At 36.3% G+C, this 23458-nt stretch overlaps 1 protein-coding gene across 9 annotated transcripts in view; it reads right to left on the bottom strand.

The window, feature by feature from the left end:
• The window catches only part of PTPRT (protein tyrosine phosphatase receptor type T), a 1282972-nt gene that overhangs the window by 918102 nt on the left and 341412 nt on the right, over window positions 1-23458 (bottom strand). For 8 of the 9 annotated variants that reach the window (XM_031953982.1, XM_031953984.1, XM_031953985.1 and 5 more), the window contains exon 2: window positions 7664-7789. In XM_031953982.1, the coding sequence (XP_031809842.1) occupies window positions 7664-7789 (126 nt within the window). Of the gene's footprint in view, window positions 1-7663; window positions 7790-23458 lie in introns of those variants that run through there. The other variant, XM_031953989.1, reaches the window with a different exon arrangement.

Raw genomic sequence — 23458 nt, 5'->3', positions numbered from 1 at the left:
TGGAAGAGGTATAGTTATACAGCCAGGAGTGATGTGAAGCATGATTGAAGTTTTTCCTGAAATAGTGGTCTAACAGATGCAGTCACCAAAAAGGAGGGCTCATTTTGAGGCACAAGTTTTAGTCATGTCTTTCCAATTCTTTTCTCTAGATACTTTTAATTCTTTTAACTATTCCCAGTGGAATGAAGTTGAGGATACAGAAATTTTTTACTTTTGGTTCTTAATTCTCAGTGACAAGAACCTTGTGAACTCTCAATAAATATTAGTTGAGTTGGATTCAGAATATGAACTTGAGACTCCTCTCCACCCTAACTACCCTCCTCTGGTCACTCTCTAATTAATAAACATTCTTGCTAAAATGTGGCACCAACAACTAAATACAATACTCAAGATATGAGGCTAAAATAGAATATAGTGAAAATATATAGACTATATATTTTCTCTATATATAAGCTATATAGAAAATATATAGTCTATATTCTATAGAATATAGACTTCCTAAGTCCCAGACACAATGCAGCTTAAGATCTAATTATCTTAGTCGCTATATATAAAAAGAGAGACGGCCATGAACAGAGCACTCAGGAACACTTGAGTTCAAATCCAGCCTCAGATACTTACTATTCCTGTCATTCAGGACAAGTCACAACCTCTGTTTGCCTCCACATTCTTAATTGCGATATGTGGATAATGAGAATATCTCACAAAGTTGTTGTGAGGATCACATGAGATGATATTTGTAAAAAGTGATAGGATAGTGTAAAAAGGATAGGACACTATAGGATTATATAGTGTACTATATAAAGGTGTATTCCCTTCTTTCCCCTATAATCCCTTAGATCATAATTAAGTTTACAATCCACTAAAACCCTCAGATTGTTTTTTAGACAAACTACTATCTGACCATGCCTATTTAGTTGATTTTAATCCAAGTGTCATACTACATTTATCAGTGTTAAATATCATCTTACATTCAGCCCAGGAAGAAAAAATACATACCTACATATATACATATATATACAGAGATAGAGAGATGTGTGTAGATATACATATATGAATATATACATACACTATAGAATGTTATATATACATGTATGTATATATACATACATATATACATTTTTATATATGTGTGTATCTATGTATATATAAATCTGTGCCCAAAAGTCTAAAATTTTTATCATTCCTCAGGTATTCTTGTCAGTATTTCCCAGCTCTTCTTCCAACCATCATTAACTAATTTCCTTTCTCAGTTTGTCTTGTTATTGTTATTGAGGTTTTTTGGAGGGGAGAGGGGTATTTCATTCCTTCATCATCATCTTTATCTTCAGGATCTAATACCTAGTCTGGTTAATGCTGAAAAATAGGAAACTGATGTTTATAGATGAGAAGAGAAGCAGCCAAATTGTAGACTTTAGTATTAAGAGAAGTGGCTTAGAGGGTTGTGAATCACAAGATAGACATACTTTATGTCTGTGGGTACAAACTCTCTACTCAACTAGGGTTTTATCCAAGTTTAACACTATATAAAAAATAAATCTATTGAATGAATGAAAAAAATATTATATATATATATATATTTATATTTATATTTATATCCTATTTATACACATAAATATGTGCATATGTTGCAGGCATAATACCTACTTTATAATAACTCTGTGACCTATAGAAAAGAGGGATATGAGGTGTATTAGACTGGAAAGAAAATTCTGGATTTGAAGTCAAAAGACAGATTCGCATGCTAGTCTTGCTGCTAAGTATCTATGTGACCTAGGGTGAGACTTCAGTTTCCTCATCACTGAAGTGATGACACTGGACTAGATCTCAAAGTTCTCTTCTAGTTATAAAATTATGATCCTATTCAGAATTAGTTTATATTTCAAGTACATTGCTGTAAAGGGCAGGAACTTTGAAGAAATATACTTAAGGCTCAGTATGACTGATTTAAACCAGTGTTAAATTCCCAAGGGTCTCCAGAAGGCTAACTGAGCCCCAGGCAAGGAGACAGACTGTGAAGGAGACAATAAAGAATTTGGACTTTATCCCTGGCTATTCTCATGGTGATTACTCTGCTGAAATGAAGGCTGGTCCCAAGACCTCCAGAAAGCTAACTAGAACATTACCCACTGCATTGCAACAGACTCATCCAATGCATGCTTCTGGGAGTTTCTCTAAATGGGATTCTATCATATTGGAGAACAATGCCTAAGAGTCAGTTGAAGAGGAATAAATTTGCTGTAAATTTTATTTTAAAAGAGGTATATTTATCAATTTAAAAAGCCCGAACATTTTAACTGCTTACAGGGATGTTAGAATTCTTACAAGATGCTAAGTCAGTGGAATTGATAGAGACAATGATTGTTTAGCAGGGTGCTTCACAGTTCTCTAGATGTACTTAGTACTTACTACAGTTCCACAAGATTCACACCTTTAAAAGAGCATATATAAGCTAGGAGCCTCAACCAGGAGTGACTCCGGGAGATTTACAAGCCAGGATTCAGTTGAGGAGATTCACAAGCCAGAGACTGCAGTCGGGCAGAACCAAGGAAGACAGAGAAGTGGTGGAAGGCTGTCCTGTGGAGAACACTGAAACCAAGACCCGGAAGGCCTCTAGAAAACTAGCCGAGCCCTAAGTGAAGGAGATAAGATTTTGGAAGAGACAATAAAGGATTTGGACTTTAATTCCTGGCTGCATTTGAGGTGATTATTACACTGAGCTGAAACTAAGGCTGCTCCCAGAAGCTCCCCAAGAAACCTGCTCCCAGAGAAGATTAAATTTTAGAGAAGAACATTACGCAGGGAGAGTACCAATTTTGCCAAGCTGGGCAAAAGCAGATACAATACTTCAGATCTGAGTTTTATTTTCCTTAAAATGAACTCAAAGGCCTCTTCCAAGTTTGGCATTTTGTGACTTAAAACTGTCTCCCTGACCTGACTTGTCATCACAACCTCCAATAACAGCTATAGCTTACTAGCTGCATCAGATACTACATTTCTCAAGTCATTTTAAAAGAATGTTATTGATATCTTGTTTTTTCATCACCTACATTTCTCAATATATCTTCCCTTCTCCCCCCTCCCCTCTCCCGCAGAGAGCTATTCCTCATTACAAAGAATGAAAAAAAGAGGACGATAAGTAGTTCAACTCTTTAGCAAAAGTAACCAGCATGTCAGTCGAGTCCAACATTTTATGTATTGTTCCTTACCCATAACAAGTCATTAAAAAAAAAATGTTATTGATGTCTTATTTTTACATCACCTACATTTCTCAATATATCTTCCCTCCTCCCCCAGAGAGCTATACTTCATTGCAAAGAATGAAAAAATAGAAGAGGAAAAAGTAGTTGAGCTGTTTAGCAAAAGTAACCAGCAATCAGAAATGGATACAAAATGGATACAATAACATATATCCATTGTTCCTCACTCATCATTATCTGTCTTTGCAAAGAAAGAGGGGAAGTATGTCCATTCTTCTGATTTATCTTTGTAACTATTCTTGGTCATTATAATAACATCAATTAGCTTCTTTCATGTTGTTCTATTTACATGGTTACAGTCATTGTTTACATTATTTCCCTGCTTCTAATTAATTGACTATCATTTAATAGGTCTTTCCATTTGTCCCTGTATTCTTCATCTTCCTCATTTCTTACAACAAAATTATATTCTGCTGTGCTCCCTGCACAGCAATTGATTTAGTCATTCTTCAATCAAAGGGTATCTATTTTATTTCCAGTTTTATTACTACAAAAGAGGTCGCTAGGTGGAGCCATAGTGCACAGAGCACTAGACCTAGAGTAAGGACTACCCATCTTCCTGAGTTTAAATGTGCCCTCAGACCCTAGGTGAGTCATCTTTGACCTCTTGGAGAATACGCCTAATATTGATTATTTCTGAGTCCCTGGGTATGTGGACATTTTAGTCATTTTCATTGAATAATTACAAATCCCAGTGTATAAGTGGGATTCTGGCAGGAAAAAACCCAAACTTAAGAGTTGGTGGGCATTGTGCATGTCTTCTTAGAGTCCTTCCAACACTGATGCTTTTTCAATGGTGAAAAGCACTAATCTGTTTTATTTGTTCCTTTTTAAAATCATTTTTTTCAATTAACAAGCACTTTTCTCTTCTACTTCCCCCTCCAATGGGAAAAGAAAAAAGAAAAAACCAAACCTTTGTAATAAATATGCTTTTGTCATCTTTTATCATCTTTGTCAATGTACTGGGTGTGAAATGAAACCACAGAGTTGTTTTGATTTGCATTTCTCTAATTAATTAGGCGAGATTCAGAGAAATCTTTCATAAGATTGTTGATAGTTTGCAATTCTTTTGAGAAGTCTGTTCATATTATTTGACCATTTATCCTATCCTGATACTTTCTAAAGGGTCTTATATCCTTTTAAAAATGAATATTTTTAATATTTAAGGGAGTCCTGAAAAGACTTAAGCTGATTTCACTTAAGAGGAACCAGAAAGCTTCTTCTTATACACTCTCTCTCTCTCTCTCTCTCTCTCTCTCTCTCTCTCTCTCTCTCTCTCTCTCTCTCTCTTTAAAACACACACACATACACACACAAATTCTGATAAGAACAAATAATTCAAACTACTTCGAATTATTTCTCTGATTTTTTTTTTTTTTTTTTTTTGCACAAACAGAATTCCCAGATACTATGATCCACAGGACAAACTAATTTAATGATCGTTATCAAATGCCTCTATTTAGCAAAAACTCAGAAGATCATATTAGTGCAAGTCACTATTTATGAAATGTCACATTCATATAATAAGGGACTTTAGATAATTAAGGCTGGAATCAATAATTAATTCTCTCTGCAAGGGGTTATTATTAGTTAAGCCTAAAAGAGACAAAGGAGGGATTCCTATAATTTTTATACTCTCCTTCCCAATCTTCCCATGCTGACTCCCTTTGCCTTGCCAAAGCTCAGGAATTCTACATGGGTCCTACCAGTCAAAGGAGCTGGTTGAGGATTACAGTCTCAAAATCACTCTCCTGGGTCAGTCAGTATGATAAAGAAGTAATGAAGGCAAACTGGATTACTCAGTGGCCAAACTGGGCAAGGAAGCTTTGTATCTTGCTTGAATGAGGGACTAAAGGCCAGGAAAGGTTCTTGAAAACAGTTAGAGTCACTTAAGGACATAATTATCATTTCCTGTTAAACACCTTTCAATTTAAAGGACTCTTATTGGCTTCCTGACAGTAACTTTGGAGAGGCCTGATAATAGTAGAAAGGGGCAATGGGATTAGAGTTGGAGAACCTGGATTAAAATTCTGATTCCTTCACTATCTGTGAAACTTTAGGCAAGTAGTTAAACCTCTCTGCTTTTCATTTTTCTCATCTGCCAAATGAGGAACTAAGTTTCTCAGGTCCTTTCCAGATCTAAATCTATGACATTCTTTGGACAGATGGAGGAGCCAGATAGGGTTTCAGGTCTCCATCCTGGTAGCCTTTGCCATTCTCTATGATTTAGGCAGATGACTTAACCACAAGAATTCTGATAAAACTAGATTTGGGGATATGTACAAGAATATCCAGAAAGATGACTCCCATTCTTTGATCTCCTGATAATTACCATCACCTGTGTCCTTTCCAGGGCTCTTTACCTCATTGTGGCATTTTCCCTCCTGTTGTGAAAATTTCCTCAAGGAAAAGAGAAACATCCTGTTATCACCTCCTGAGTAATTCACCAGGCCTCTTCTACTGCCTTCCCTCCTTCCACCTGATTTCCTCCTCATATGCCTGATTAGTTCTACCTAAGAAACTCCTCTCTTTTTTAGTTCCATCCCCTTCATAAAAACTTCTCCCTGGCACTGTTTCAGGCAAGAAATAGTTAGTAGCAGAATGCCAATACCAGGAAGAAAAAGAGATGGAAAATGCCAGAAAATGCCCTTCAGAATGTGGTGTCATAAAAACATAAACTAACTGGAATGGCATTGGTCTCTACAAAGGCTTAAAAATAATTCTAATGTCATAAAAAGCAGTCGAGGATATATAAGCTCTTCCAACAGGAAAGCCTTAATAGTACTTTGGAATGGGCTACAAGGGATGAAAACAGGGTAATTTGATGGGAGGCTTGGGGATATTTCAAGGAGAGGGAAAGATCTGGGATGACTGCTCCCATAAGCTAAAGGAATAAAGATCAGCAAAGCATCTACCTCTGAGAGGATGACGTACATTGTCTTTTCTTTGCAATTTAATATGAGCACTTGAGTAGTAAATCTCACATGGTACTAAGCTCCTTTCCACTGTCAATGATAGGGCAGGATGACCATTTGACAGGGAGGACCATAGAGGGGAATTCATACTTCAGGAAGGAATTGTAACATATGATAAATAACATATATATAGTTTTGACCTCTTTTCCCTCTGTACTCATAGAATCATAGTACTTCAGGGATAGAAGAAACTATAGCAGTTATTTATTAGCAACTCCAATCTAATATAAAAATTTCTTTTAAAGCATCCCTGACATAGTGGCCTGCAGCTTCTACTTGAACTCCTCTAGGGAGAGTAAATTTCCTTCTTTCTAAGGCAATTCACTCTGTTGTTGAACAGTTAGAAAATTATTTCTAAAATTAAGATATATTTTGTCTGGAGCAGCTAGATGATATAGTAGATAGAGTACCAGCCTTGGAGTCAGGAAGGCTGAGTTTAAATCTGGCCTCCAACACTTAATGTTTGCTAGCTGAATGTCTTTGGGCAAGTCACTTAACCCCAATGCTTCAAAAAAAAGTTTTTTCGGTTAAAAAAAAAAAAAAAGATATAATTTGCCTTATTATAATTTCCACAACCAGGGATGGTCTTAGTATTGTAATTGGAAACATTAATTTCTATTTTATAAGTGAGGCCCACAGAGTGACTTGCCTATAAGGCAATTTGCTGTTCTTGGTGACTCTTCATGATCCCGTTTGGAATTTTATTGGCAAAGATATTGGCAAAGATAATGGCCAAAATGGTTGGCCATTTCCTTCGCCAGCTCATTCTACAGATGAGGAAGCTGAGGCAAACATAGTAAAATGGCAGGGTCACATAGGTGAGACTGAATTTGAACTCAGGTTTTCCTGACTCCAAATCCAGCACTCTAACCACTGGGCTGTATAAGATGCTATTGATAGTACATCAGTGGCAAAGCTGAGATCTGATTCTAGATCCTCTAACTCCAAATCCAGAGCTCACTCAATGGTATAATTCTACTATAGCAATAACCTGTGGTTTAAAAAAAAAAACTCCTTTATTTGAATAAATGGCTATCCTCCAAGACTGTCATTAGTATTGTCTTAGCTACATTTGTTCAGTGAGCTGATCCAGAGGCACTCCACAATCTAGGCATACAGCCAGGCACACACCTGGGTCTCTAGCCTCAGAGGTTGAACTCAGCGTTTAAGAAGCCAGGACCAGGCAGTGTTCCTTTGGCCTTCCCTCAATCAGAGTAGGGCTGGCATTCACCTTGGCTGGATGCTCCCAGTCAGAGTAATAAACATTACAGAAGATATATGGACAGCATTACATGACCTCAGAAATCCTTTCACTTCTCTATGCTTCTACTCTTACCAGAGCTCCATATTCTGAAACCATGTAACACTGTCCGTAGACACACCAAAATGAACAACTGATTTTGTCCCTTTGTCTAGTCATGCACATACCTGTGGGCACAGCAGGATCCAACATTGGCTTTTCCCAAGTATTAATTTGCTCCCAGGTAAATCCATTGGTCCCCAGAGCAACACTGTAGCCACAGCTGCTGTAGTGTTCATCAAATGAGCAACCACCTGAGGACAAAAGAAATATGAATAAATATATTGATGATTCTATTCATTACTTCTATCTCTTTGTTACCTTATCTGTAGCAAGGCATCTTAAATTCTGGGAAAGGGAAAAAATGCAGGCAAATGAGGTTTTTATATTAGCTCTGGATACACCTGAAAAGGAGCTGAAGTCGCCTTGTTTTAAAACTCTTATTTTTTTAATAAAAGTATTGTCATTAATAAGACAAGTTTCATTGATTTCAATCTTGCATCTTGGGAAGTTAAGCAGCAATCACTCATTCTAAGCATGAGCAATGAATGCAAGTTACGGACATCATAATTGCCTCTTGCAATATGGACCTGGCGAAACAGATGCTTACAAAGGATTGTTTTCTGGGGGGAATTAAATTTTAAATGAATTTAAATGTGTTACAATCAACATGTAAGATAGTCTGTTTATTCCCCCCACCCCCTAAGTTTTAAGACCTCTCCCATTAATAGTAGGAGGCATCAGGGCAGAGTGGATGGGGACCAGCCTTAGAGTCAGAAAGCTTGGGTTCTAATTCTACCTCTCCTACATTCCAGTACATAACCATAGGGACAAATATCTTTGAGGCAGCTAACTGGCATAGTGGGGAGAGAGAAAGTCTTAGGGTCACAAGGATATGAGTTCAGATTCTGCCTCAAGCCTTTACTAGTTGTATGATCCTGGGAAAGTCACTTAAGCACTCTGACTCAGTTTCCTCTGCCTCATTCCTGTAGAATGTGGATAATAATAGCACCTACCATACAAAGTTATGTGAAATTTAAATGAGATACTATTTGCCAAGTATTTTGTGGACTTTAAAGAATTTTACAAATACTACTGCTTCTGTTGCTGTTGCTGCTACTATCGCTCCTGTTGGTACTGCTATTATTTTTATCTTGGCCTTCTGGGCAGCTCTCTAACACTGTAAGTAATATTCAGAGTGCAATTTTTAAGATTTGCATTGGTGAAAATAGTTTTCGTACCAAGAATTTCCTATACTCATAAAGTCACAGGTCCAGAATCTTTTATTGAGTTCTAAATCCCTTAAAATTTATGCATTTGCAACAATTTAATCATATTAGTTCTGACAAGTTCTTATTAAGCATCTACCTTGCACCTAACAGCATAAAAGGCACCATGAGAAATACAAATTATTTGTAACAACAACAATAATAATAATAGCTAATATTTATATAGTGCTTACTCACATGGCAGGCAATGTGCTAAGCACTATACAATTATTATCTCATCTGAACTTCACAGCAATCCTGGCAGGTAGGTATTGCTATTATCCTCATTTCACGGATGAGGAAATTTAGACAAACAAAAATTAGGTGACCTACCCAGAATGAATTTAAACTCACATCTTCCCGACTATATCCTTCCTCTATTCAATGCATCAATTAATTATTAAAGGTTCAGATGGAATGGTTAAGAAAGGATTCATGAAAATTTTTTACATCCAAGAGCTCTGATAAAGGCCTTACTTCTAAAATATATACAGAATTGACTCAAATTTATAAGAATACAAGACATTTTCCAATTGATAAATGGCCAAACAATATGAAAAGTTTCAGATGAAAGAAATGAAAACACTTCTATTCATATGAAAAAATGCTTTAAATAACAATTGATTAGAGAAATTCAAATTAAGACAACTCTGAGGTATGACTATACACCTCTCAAATTGGCTAAGATGCCAGGAAAAAAATAATAATAAATATTGGAGAGGATATGAGAAAACTGGGACACTAATACATTGTTGGTGGAGTTGTGAACTAATCCAACCATTCTGGAGAGCAATTTGAAACTATGCCCAAAAAGGCTATCAAACTATGTATAACCTTTGTTCCAGCAGCATCTTTACTGGATCTATATTCCAAAGAGATCATAAAAAGGGGAAAAGGAGACACATATATAAAAATGTTTATACCAGCCCTTTTTGTAGTGTCAAGGAAACTGAGTGGATGTACATCAGTTGGGGAATGGCTAAATAAGTTATGGTATATAAATGTTATGGAATATTATTGCTCTATAAGAAACTATCAGCAGGATGATTTCAGAAAAAGCATGAACTGATGCTAAGTGAAGTGAGTAGAACCAAGAGAATATTGTACATAGTAGCAACAAGATTATGTGATGATCAACTCTGATGGACTTAGCTCTTTTCAACAATGAGGTGATTCAGCCCAGTTCCAATAGCATGATCAAGAGAGTCATCTGCACCCAGAGAAAAGGGACTGAATGTGGATCACAACATAGTAGCTTCACCTATGTTATTGTTTGTTTGCTTTTCTCTTTCTCATTTTTTTCCTTTTTTGATCTGATTTTTCTTATGTAGCATGATAAATGTGTTAATATGGCTAGAAGAATTACACATGTTTAACCTATATTGGATTATTTGCTGTCTAAGGGATGGGAGTTGGAAGAAGGGAGAAATATTTGGAACACAAGGTTTGGCAAGGGTGAATGTTGAAAACTATCTTTGCATATATTTTGAAAATAAAAAGCTATAACAAAAAAGAAAGTGTCCATGAAAGAAATGACACTTGAACCAAAGCTGGTAATAAGCTAGAGATTGTGGAATTAAGGAAGGAGTGCATTCCAAGTATAGTAGAAAACCTGTGCAAAGTTTGAAAAGCATCTACTCAGGTAGCTCTTCTGGAACTAAGCATGGATAAAGAGGAGTTTGATGATCTTCGAGCTACCTGAGAAAGGCACTTCAGTTGTAGGACATTGTCAGTGCAGAGAAAATTCAGGCTGACCTATTTTCTTGGTCAATAAAAGTCAAATAGAAAAAAATTAATGAAGACACAATGATTCAATGTGTCAAGAGGATCTTGAGGAAATAATAGCTAAAAGGAGCTGAGAAGAGAGTAGATGAGAGAAGGTCTGGATGATCAAAAGACCTATTCAAAAAAAAAAAAAAAAAAACTTCTCCATGATGATGGATGATGAATCATTCTAACCAAAAGTGAGATCAAAACTATAAACATATCAATTGAGCAAAAGCTCACATTCATGGTTTGTACAGATGAAACTTGAGAAGAAAGCAACTAAGCGAATGTGTTCTCTCTATGCTCCTACAATAATACAAAGCAAGAGCATCGTATAAAGATGACAGAACACTCTTGGGATTTCCAGACTACAGAGAGGTTAGCTCTTCTGAAAATGGGAACAATACTATCACAAGTACAAATGACAAATTAACACAATGCTTCAGAATCCACACACTAAAGACAATTGTCTAGATATGACAGAGTGAAGACAGCATGGCTCTGGAGTCAGGACTTCAGACCTATGTGACCTTAAATAAATCATTGGACTTCCTTGGCCCTTGTTTGAAAAATGAAAGAATTGCACTATCTGGCTTTTGAGGTCTCTGTCTGCTCTTGCTCTGGGATCATATAATAAAATGACCATAAAAAAGAGAGTGCAGAAATAGACTGGGTTCTGGCTACTTCCTAAAAAAAACCTGTGTCTGGCAGGGGCTGAAGTCCAGAAACACATGTGCCTAACAGCAAAGAATTTTTACTCCTTAGCTATTGAACCTGAAGAATAGCTCACTGTCTACGCTTGGCCATTCTTGGCACCTTCCCTAACTCCTCACCATACACCCCAGGGAGACACAGCTCTGTGCTCAGATTCAGAGAGAAAGAAGAGAGAACCAAAAATGCAAGTCACTCCTTTCAAAAGTGGAGTGTGAGGCACTTCCTTGTTCAATAGTGAATCTTCCCTGACAAGGTCTAGGGCACTGTCATGAAGTGGACATGTGAAAGCCAAAGGAACACTGAGGTTTGCTGCATCATTCCAAAGTGCCAAATTTTGTCCCAGAAGGTCAGGAACTGCATTCTAAGGGAAGTGCCCCAGCAATAATAACATTTCACTGAAAGCTGACAGGGTCCAGGTCTACTGCCAAACATGCTCCATGGGCTGGCCTCTGCTACATTAAGATTCCCTAAATAGGTCTGTTCTGAAGTATAAGTCTAGCCCTAGAAGTACTAGAAGTGGAGAACAATGTCTGAATTCAAATATCATTAACTAGAATGTAACCAAAACAGTCAATGATTTGCTTTCTCCCTATTTTTATCTCCCTCAAGTTCAACACTTTTTAGCAAAGAAATAATCATCATAATTATAGTGCTTTAATATTTGCAAAGTAATTTGCATATTATCTCATTTGATTTTCATAACAAAAATATGAAGTATTTTTTAAATAAGAAAACTGAGGCCCAAGCAGAGTAAGTAGCTTCTCCAAGGTCACATACACAGGTCACAAGTGTCAGAGATAGGATTTAAATTCAGATCCCTCAACTCCAAACCTTGTACTCTTTGCATAGCATTACAGGGTTCTTTCTATTGTTTATTTCCCAAAAATAATGAGGTCTGGTTAATGGGAATCTGATATTAATGATGCTTTCAGCAGCCTTCTGCATCCTAATCTTTATTCAAATGATGTAGTTAAAAACTGTATTTGGGGCTGGGTGATGTGAGTTTGAATTCTGGTTTTATTACTTCCTGTTTATATGAGTGAGTCATTTTTTTTTTTTCTGGGGCCATCGTTTTCTCATTCTCTAAAAGCAAGAAAGTTAGATCTCATGGTATCTAATGTTCTTTCCAGCTGTAAATTCTACAGACCTACAAAGGTAAACATTAACCTACTCTTCAGAGTTGAGATCCTGGACTCTTTCAAATATCAATTTCTTTGCTCTTGTATGTTTACAGATTTCTTCCCTGACTATTTCAAGGTACCTCTGATACCTGCTAAACTATTACCGGTACCACTTTAAGGCAGACACAAGTAATTCCCTTAGGAAATTGTAACATTTTGCCCCACTAGTTGGTTCCCTACTGGAGAAATGAATTTAAAAGTCTACATTAACAAGTGAAAAAATTATTCTGTTACAATTGGTAGAAATTGACTACATAAAAAAAATTTGATACTCCATAATTGTAATGATGGCATCTTAGAAAGGCTCATTCTATAAAGGGAGTGAAGAAAGGTGGGACATCCGATTGAGAAACAAAAGAGAACTTGGGGATATAGTCTGGTAATCTGAGTAGGAAAAATGAAATCAGTCACTGAGTTCTGAGTAGATCACATATTTGTGTTCTGCAAGTGAGTTGAGTACCATAAAGATGATGAGATATTCTCCCAAACCATACTCTTTTTATCTCCTCTGGACAGCAGTTCTTTCTGATCACTATTCTGCCAGAGGCACCACCCACCATTCAACCCTTTCTCCCATGTTCTCCAAGTCTTGCAGTTAATCTTGGCTCTGCATTCTACATCACTTCTTAAATCTAATTAGTTACCAACTACCATTGATTCAGCCTCCAACAACGTTTCTCACTCCCCTAATCCTCTTGTCTGTATTTCTGTGAGAATTTCCTGAGAGATCTTTCCATTTTTACTTTTTCCTAGTTACAATCCAACGTTTGTGCATGTCAATGTCAATAATAATTAATAATAATAATAATAACTTTTCCAAAATATCTGATCATGGCAATCCTCTGATAAAAATTTTCAGTGGCTCCCTAGTATCTACTAAGGAAAATTCAAACTATTCTATCTGGAATCTTAAAATCTTGCATGATTCTACCCTTCTTCCTTTATCTCATGTCACTGCCCTATGCACTAAGAGTGCCCTAAGCACTCTATGTTCCTGTTAAACATGTCTGCACTTTGTCTCTCAAATATGACACATATCAACTAACTTCCATACCCCTTTTCTGACTGTTGTTATATTATACCTAGCAAATTCTGCCTGTTCCTGTTTACTTATTACATTCTTAATCATCTTATTTTTTTATCAATCTATTTAATTAAATATGACTCAAATTCTACTACCTTCTCCATGAAACAAGCCTTCCCTGATTACTCCCACCTTATCCCCAAATTAATAATAACCTTTACCCTCAGACAAAAATAATAGTACTCCTGAGGGCAAGGGGAAAGGTTGGGGGGAGAGGATAAGGGAGGGAGAGGTGGGGTTTAAGTAAGAGGAGGGCAAAGTAGAGGGAGAAGTAATGCAGGGGAGTTAGGAAAGCCAGAAAATGAGACATACAAAAACATAAAATAATGATCGAAAGTAGAATTTATTATGTGAAAAAAGCAGGGGTAGTAATCATGATCTCAGACAAAGTTAAAGTTAAAATAGATTTAATCAAAAGAGAAAAATAGGGAACTACACTATATGTCAGCCATATTAATCAAGACTGCTTTAGACTATGTAAAAAAACTATAAAGTATAAGATTGAAATATTGCTGTGGTGTAGGAAATGATAAGTTGGTAAAGTCAGAAAAACATGGAAAGATTTGGATATATGAAGGAAGATGTTATCTACCTTCAGAGAAACAGGACAAACAAGCAAGGTATGGTCTTACATAGATGCATATGAATGTATATGTGTATATATATGCGTATGATTATAGATATCTGTGCACATATATATGTGTATAAATGTGTGTGTGTGTGTGTGTGTGTGTGTGTGTGTGCAGGCTTAATTGCAGCCTTTATTGGGGAGGAGGGAGGAAGAAAAAAAAGAATAAAGTAAAAAGTGTATAGCAGAGAACAAAAGAAAACATAAAAGGAAGCAAAGAAAAAATAGACATCTCTGAATACAATGTGTAGTTTTTATTATATAGGCTTTCTTGAAATGAAAATTTATTACTTTACTTTTCAATTCTCTCATGTTTTGCTGTGCACATTGCAATTTTTTTTCTTTTCCTATTTTGTATTTAAGTTTAAAATAAATAAATAAAAATAATAGAACTGCAAAAGTAGAAGGATCTTGGTGGAACAAAATGGCCACCAAGATCCTTCTACACTATTTCTGATGATTTCTTATCTACTTAGCTTGAGACTTGCCATGAGAAAGGAGCCTAAGACCTCCTGAGCCAGACCATTCCACTATGGAGTGTTTCTACATGTTCAAATCCAGCCTCAGATACTTACTATCTGGATGATCTTGGGCAAATCACTTAAACTCAATTGGAAAATAAATGAAAGAGAAGAAAAAAATGAAGGGAAGGGGACAAACGGGAAGGGAAAAGGAAGGGGAAAGTGAGTGAATTATGCATGTTCATATAGCTATTATGTGTCTGAGGCAGAATCTAAGTATGAGTCTTCTTTTTTTTTTTTTTAGAATTCATTTTTTTTTAATTTATTTATTTTAAATAACTTTTTATTGACAGAACCCATGCCAGGGTAATTTTTTACAACATTATCCCTTGCACTCACTTCTGTTCCGATTTTTCCCCTTTCTCTCTCTACCCTCTCCCCCAGATGGCAAGCAGTCCTATACATGTTAAATAGGTTACAGTAGATCTTGGATACAATATATGTGTGCAGAACCGAACAGTTTTCTTGGATTTAGAGGGTATAAATAACCTGGGAAGAAGAACAAAAATGCAAGCAGTTTACAATCATTTCCTAGTGTTCTTTCTTTGGGTGTAGCTGCTTCTGTCCATTCTTGATCAATTGAAACTGAGCTAGATCTCGTCTTTGTTGAAGAAATCCACTTCTATCAGAATACATCCTCATTAAGTATAAGTCTTCTTGAATCTACTCATGGCTCAAGGGGCTCCCAAACTAGGTTATAACTACCCCATAAAAGGTCCAAAAAAGCTTGTCAAAGGGGTGAAGGAAATAATTGATAAATAACTATATTGTTTCACTGAAATATTCCAAAAGTATTAGTGCTAAGTGAAGAAAAAATATGGATTGGGATGAAAACAACTTTATCATGCTAAAAAATGTTACATATATCAAATTAAGTTTTCTCCAGGAAAATTAATCTCTTTGTTTTATTTCTTATAGAGTTTGCATGTCTGGAATTCATTTTCTTTCAATAAATTACTGAAAGCAAAATATATGAGGATCAAAAAGAACCAAGGATTCCATGTACTACAATATTGCTATTCCAATACTTAGACCTAGCTCCTGGACAAGTGTTTCTTCCTTTTCTGAGTCACCATTTCCTTCTCTGTAAAATGGGGATAATACTTACAAGATCTCTGTTTCAAGGGCTTATTGAGGAAAATACCATGTTTGCCTTAAAGCACTATAGAAATAGAAATTATTTTTACTTGAGCTTCAGGATAATTTCTACTACACAAATGTCTAAATTTGAAAAAGAAAATTATAGGGCCTTTCATAAGGTCAGGAAATTGCTTTTAGAAAAGCACCACCCAACTTGACCATCAGACATGTTCTCTGGAGACAATTCTCCCCAAGAGAAAATGATGACTTGGCTTGATGCCAAGATAGTCAAATGGCTCATCAAAGCCACATTGCTTTTTGTCCAGAGGGAGGATTCTTCCAGGCATCCACACATACTGAGCTCTGCCAGGAGCCATCCATGGTTCCATAGTCTCCTTTGCCTGGCCCAGGTGGGTCTGGAAGGCCCTGTTGCTGTCTGCACCTTAGGCAATGCTTCTATTCTATACCCTCCACAAACCAATGTCAGGCAGGTAAACATTTCTGCATTACTGGAAGGTGGGAAAGGTAAAAGAGGATGTGGAATGAATGCCCTAAAATCAGAACCTTGAGCTCTGGATCAGAACCCTCCTTCAGCTTTCCTTCTCATGATGGAGACTGAGTCTTAGTAACTCTGGTATCCTGAAGAAGCTAGATAGCATTATGGATAGAGTCCTATAGATAAAGCACTGGAACTGGAATCAGGAAGACCTGAATTTCAAATAACCTCAAACATTTCCTACCTGAATTGACCTAAGATAAATAAGTTCTGTTTGTCTCAGTTTCCTCAACTGTAAAATAGACAAAATAATAACACTTGCTTATTAGTGAGAACTTAATGAAAAAACATTTGTAAAGTACATGTTTTAGCCCATAGTAGGTATTTAATAAATGCTTGTTCTTTCTCCCTTCCCTTGAGAAATTGCTTCTCATGTTTTAATGTCCTAAGCCCCCTTTTCTTTTATTTATTATGATACTATTAGCTCATTTGTCTTGTGTTTGAAGTCAGCACATTCCTCACAATAGCCCCGGCATGGGTAAAGCTAACGTTTTTATATGTTTAATATAATGACACTGAGGCTGGGAAGGTTAAGAGATTCACAGGGACAAAATATTACGATTAGAGTACTCCAGCAACTATACCTCATTTCCCTATCAAAGGGAGATCAGAATGGAACTTTATTGACACAGAGAACTCCCAAAGGAGGAAACACTTCCTACATTCTTGCAGGCAAGATTCTTCAACTTATAATCTTAGAGAAGCAAGCACAGGTTATATGGTCAGGATACATCCAAGTCAGGAATTGAACTCAGGTATTTGTGATTCCCAACTTTTGTTCCACTCTGTCATGTGACTTTCCATCTCACTGAACATATTTTAAAGGTTTACTCTGTACACAGAACTGTGTTAGGTGTTTAGGGAGCCACACAGACTGTATAGCCCCTGACTTCAAGGAGATCATAATCTAATACAAGGAACTGACTAATAATCTGTACACTATAGATCACTGAGCTCCACTTTAATCACTTGGAAATTCTATAATGGAACATTAAAGAGGCTTTGTTGTTTTTCAGTCATATATGACTCTTGATGACTCCACCAAGGATTTTCTTGAGAAAGATACAGGAATGGTTTGCTATTTCATTCTTCAGCTCATTTTACAGATGAGGAAACTGAGGCAAATAGGGATAAGTGACTTGCCCAGAGTCATATAGCTAGTATCTGAAGCCAGATTTGAACTCAAACCTGACTCCAGGCCCAATGCTCTATGCACTATAGTGCCACCTAGTTTTCCAAGAATATGTTAGTCTTTTTGGTTGCTATAGCACTAAAAGTTCCCATATCTTTTTGTTTTTTAATAAATTTCTCTATGACCCCATCTCTTCATTCTGTACTTTTGAGGTAGATTTTTAGAACACCAATACCAGATTTGACTTTCATCCCCACTGAATTCCATCTTAATAGATTCAGCTCAGTGTTCTAGCCTGTAAAGATCTTTTGTGATCCTGATTCTAATATCCCATATGTTAGCTGACTTTCCAGGCTTTATGTAATTTGCAGATTTTATGAACATGTCATCTATGTCTTTATCCAAGTTATTAATAAAAATGTTCAACAGCCCAGGGCCAAACACAGATTCCTGAGGCATTCCACTGGAGACCTCCTGCCAAGCTGACAGAACTATCAATGACTGCTTTCAGTCCAGCCATTCAACCTGTTCCAAATCCATTTAATTCCTATTATGTGCTAGTCCACATCTCTCCAGCAAGAACAATATAAATTGTTTATCAAATACCTTGCTAAAACCTACAAAAACTCTTACTTCTGGCATTCCCCCTGATCTTCCACTTTAGTTACCCAGTCAAAAAATAGAAATAAGACTCAGAGGGCCATGACATGTTCTTAATGAAGCCATGTTGGTTCTTTGGAATCAATGCTTCTTTTTCCAGGTGTTCACTAACCACCTCTAATGTTCTATTCTAGAATTTCCAAGCAATTAAAGTAGAGCTCTATAGTGTACAGACTATTTTGTCAATTCCTTAATTTTTTGCAAATTGAGACAATATCTGCCACTCTACAGTTCTATGTCATGCCACAATCCTTCAAAAATCAGTGACAGAAATTAAAGTTAAAAAAAAAATCTTAGTAAAGCTGTCTGCGTATCTTTCTGACTAAGACTTAGCAACCAAATCTGCCTTTTATCTTAGTATCTGAAGATATATTTAGTTCTTTAGGACCTGATGGCCTGAATTTATCCAAGGCAACTGGACACTCCCTTATCCTATCTCCTTATCTATCTTGGTTACCAAATCCCCATCAGCCATTTTCATTTTATCATTTCAACTGCAAAGGTCATCCTCCTTGACAGAGGAAACAGAAGCAAAATATGAATTGAGCAGCTGCACCTTTTCTCTGTTGTCAATTATCATCCTGCCATTCTGCCAAGCAGTCCAAATAGCAATTCTATCCTCTCCCTTTCTCTTTCTCTCAATGCAACTTGAAAAAAAAACTATCTTTTTTATTGTCCTTATTTTCCCTCACCAGCCTCCGCTTAGTCCAAGCTTTAACCCTCTTGACACTATTTTTACAGGACTCTGCCAGGCTTTTATATTCCTACTCTGTTACCTGGCCCTTGCCTGCCTCTTCTGGATATCTTTTTAAAATCTAAATTGATTGGTGAGGTCTCTGAACATCTACATCAGTCTCTTCAGACAATTCCTGTTTTTTTCTTCTTCAGGGAATCTGTTTCCCTTTGTGTCTGAAGGGGTTTTTTTATTCTAAAATATTTTCCTTTCCCTCTTCAACCAACTTCCCCTGTGGAATTTTTGTCCAAATTTAATAAGGCAGCAGCACGAGGACTGATTTGTAAGAGAAAGTGAGTCAATATGAGGAGAGCTAATAGAAAGTTATTGCAATAGTCCAGGCAGGTAGTGATTAAGGTCTGTCAGTGTAGGCAAGTAGGTGCCATAGTGGATGGAGTGCTGGGCCTGGAGTCAGGAAGGCAAATTCCTGAGTTTGAATGTGACTTTAGTTAGTTTCTAGTTATGTGATTCTGGTAAAGTCACTTAAGCCTGTTTGAATTAGAAAAAGAAATGGCAAACTACCCCAGTATCTTTGCCAAAAAACAAAACAAAACAAAACAAAAAGCCCAAGTGGGGACACAGAGTCAGAACAACTAAAACAACTGAATTCTTACAGTGGCAAATAGAATAGAGAAGAGGGAAGTTGAGCTTTTGATCAAGTTTCTTTCTCAAAACAAGAGAAATTCCCACTCTAATAATTCTTGACACTATCTAGAGAAAAAATTTTGAATTTGGAGAAAATCTGGGTTTGAATTCTACCCTTTTCAAAGTGTTTATGTGTATATATGTGTAAACCCAGGAATTTTTCTCCTGCCTAATTTCCTGTGAAGTGACTAGGATCACTGAGTCAGATTGCCTTGGAGTAGGGAGAAACCCCAAGACTGTATGGCATAGTCACACAGCACAATGGATAGAATCACAAAGTAGGAATCAGGAAACCAGAATATAACACTTGGTTCAATTACTTTTCCAAGCCAGCTTCCTTCCTCTTTTTGGGAAAAAAGAGGGGGAATAAACTAAATGACCTCCAAGGTCTTTTCCAGCTCTGAGATTATATATAGTCAAGCCTGTCCCAGTTCTGATATTCTGTGTTTCAAAGGTCCTTTCCTTCCTTCCTATGTAAAATGAAGAAAGTGGGCTCCATGGTCTAAGGCCTTTTCCAGCTATAATCCTTATGATCCTCTTCTTTCTTGCCCAATTGGAACATGAACAGTGATGACCTCTTCCTCCCAAAAGTAAATGCAGCAAGGCATGGGGCCAGCTCTATGGACTCACCATGGGTCATAGCCACATGGCTAATGGCTTATGGAGGAAGGCTGAAATAACAATGCCCTGCTCATTGGAGTAAGGCTAATTAATTTTGATCATGGCCTATCATCATAGCATAGACTTGCCCCCGGATTAAATGTAAACCAGCCTTGCATAAATTGAATGACTTCTTTGAATATATAATTGAATTCGCAGAAGTGTGTGCCAGGGGGGCGTTTAAATAAGTGCACAAATATGATAAAAAGGACTTCACGCCATTATAGCTAACTCAGTAAGCAAAAATAATGGCAAGGCGCGTTCCAATTAGCGTTTGATTTATTTACTTTAACAAATCCAATTAGTAGGATGTTTTATAAAGTCATCCAATGTCAAATACTCCTGAACTCGCCAGATAGGAACAATGTTTTTGATCAGCAAATAAAATTAAAAATAAAAGCGCTTCAAGCCGAGGGTAGCCCATAATAAATAAAGTCTTGGCTCAATGTCAACTCAGGCATTCCCTAAAGGCTAAAGAAAAGTGAGTCTAATTATCTACTGCAACTCTTTCCTTTGGAGGGGAATATAATTCCAGTCCAATAGAATTTAAAAAGCATTTAAATACCCATTGTAAGATCATGCCCTGGACATAGAAAAAATAAAAAATAGACCCTGCTTCAAGGACCTTAAATATTCTGGGGAAAGGATGGTGAGAGAGGATACAACATGTAAACAGATAAATATATTCAGAACTATTTGAGGAGGGAGGGAGGATCAATATTGGTCAGGAATAGGAAAGTCTTCCTATAGGAGGTGGCAAAACAATAATTCATTTCACCATTTATTATTTTTTAAAATGGAAGTAAAGGTTGAAATGATGAGAATTATAGTCAAACAGAAAGATGATATCAAACAGAGTAGTGATATTTTCTCAAATTGATTTTTTTTTACTATGTTTTGATTTGTTTAAAAACAGGCAAGTATAAGGGTAGACTGAGAAAAGACCTATCCTCAAAGTCAAGAAATGTGTACCAGCTCTGCCAATAACTGGATGTGGGATTTCAGCAGGTAATATTTTCTGTCTATCTCTTGTCTCTGTGTCTGTGTGTGCCTCTGTGTCTGTCTCTCTTGTCTCTATGTGTCTGTCTTTCTCATTCTGTTTCTGTCTCTCTCTGTCTTCGTCTCTATCTTTACCTCTGTTTCTCTGTCATTATCTGTCTCTCTGTTTTTTTCTCTGTTATTGTCTCTGTCTTTCTCTATCTCTCCATAGCTGTCTGCCTCTGTCTCTCTCTCTGTGTGTCTCTGTTTATCTATGTCTATCTCTGTGTGTCTCTGTCCCTCTATTTGTTTTCCTGTTTCTTTCTGTCTCTGTCTATCTCTCTGTGTCTCTGTCTTTATCTGTCTTTCTGTCTCTGTCTGTGTGTGTGTCTGTAGGTCTATCTCCTCCTCCTCCTCCTCCTCCTCCTCCTCCTCCTCCTCCTCCTCCTTCTTCTTCTTCTCTCTCTCTCTCACTTACACACACACACACACACGCACATACACATGCACAACTTCAGTTTCCTTTCTTTCCTGAGAATACAAGGCAAAATGATCTCAGTAGTCCCTTTCTACTTAATACTGTACTTTATTCATGACATCACTGACTCTCAAAGTCACCTCTACAACCTTAAGAAGAAATAACTGTGCTTTCAAACCACCAAGGGCAAAGAATTCATTGGAAGTGTGGAAAGACAGAGATGTAAACATACTCTTCCACATCACCCAAATACAGCCCTGACTCAAGGAGGTGGCTAAGATCCTAACAATCTTAAAATCAAATCAAAATGACTCTGAGATTTTACCCTATATCTTACAAATGGCAAAGATTACAAAAGGGGCAATGGTTTCTGGAAAGACAGGAACATTGATGACATTCAACTATTCTGAAAAGCAATTTGGAATTCTTCAAATAAAGTTACCAAAAAAGCTCATAACCTTACCCAGAGGCATATATAACAAAAAATATCAAGAACAAATATTAAGGATCCATAAAGACTAAAATATATGTATAGCATTACTTTTATGTCCCTGGTGTCTTGTACAGTGTCTGGCACATAGTAGGTACTTAATAAATACTTGATTAATTGCTATCAAGAAACTGGGAACAAAGTAGAAGTGCAGGATTGTGAAATAGCTAAATTAATGGTGATATGTAAATGTCATATAATTAATTGTACTAAGAAACTTGAATATGAATTTAAAAAGCAAGAAAAAATAAATTAACTAATTCCAGGGGAAAGTATGCAGTACCACAACAAAGTAAATGCAGAAAATACCAACAAAATAATCAAAATAGAACATTATGAAATTATAATGATGAAGTTTGACCTCAAAGAAAGAAGAATGTACCTCTTTCCCTTCTTTATAGAAATAGGGAACAATAGATGTAGGATGATTCTTATAATATTAGACTTCTCTTGTTAAGATGTTCTACCTGGATATTTGATTTGTTTTTATTTTTTCTTTTACCCTTTGTAAAAAGGGATTTTTTGGCTTAAGGTAAGACATTGGAATATTCAGAAATGAAGTAGCATAAAATAAAGGTGGCCTAGCTGTACCACTTTTAAAACTTATATTATAAAGTAGTGGTCATAAAAACCATTTGGTACTAGCTAAGAAATAGAGTAGTTGATCAGTGGAATAGATTAAGTTCACAAGACAAAATAGTCAATAAATATAGCAATCTAGTGTTTGACAAGCCCAAAGACCCCAGATTTTGGGATAAACATTCACTATTTGACAAAAATAGGAAAATTGGAAACTAGTATGGCAGAAACTAGGCACTGACCCACACCTAACACCATATACCAAGATAAGGTTGAAATAGATTCATGATTCAGACATAAAGAATGATATTATAAACAAATTAGAAAAACATAAGATAGTTTACCTCTCAGATCTGTGGAAGAAGAAGGAATTTGTGACCAAAGAAGAATTAGAGATCATTACTGATCACAAAATAGATAATTCTGATCATGTTAAGTTAAAAAGTTTTTGTGCAAAAAACCAATGAAGACAAAATTACAAGGGAAGCAATGAATTGGGGAAAAAAATTTTACATTCAAAGCTTTCATAAAGGCCTCATTTCTAAAATATATAGAGAATTGACTAAATTTACAAGAATTGACAAATTGACAATTACAATTGACAAATTTACAAGAACTCAAGCCATTCTCCAATTGATAAATGGTCAAAGGATATGAATAGACAATTTTCAGATGAAGAAATTGAAACCATTTCTAGTCATATGAAAAGGTGCTCTAAATCATTATTGATCAGACAATTCTGAGAAATCATTATATACCTATCAGATTG

Source organism: Sarcophilus harrisii, chromosome 2 (genome assembly GCF_902635505.1).
Source record: "Sarcophilus harrisii chromosome 2, mSarHar1.11, whole genome shotgun sequence".
Taxonomy (NCBI): domain Eukaryota; kingdom Metazoa; phylum Chordata; class Mammalia; order Dasyuromorphia; family Dasyuridae; genus Sarcophilus; species Sarcophilus harrisii.
This window is presented reverse-complemented; position numbering and strand designations above follow the sequence as displayed.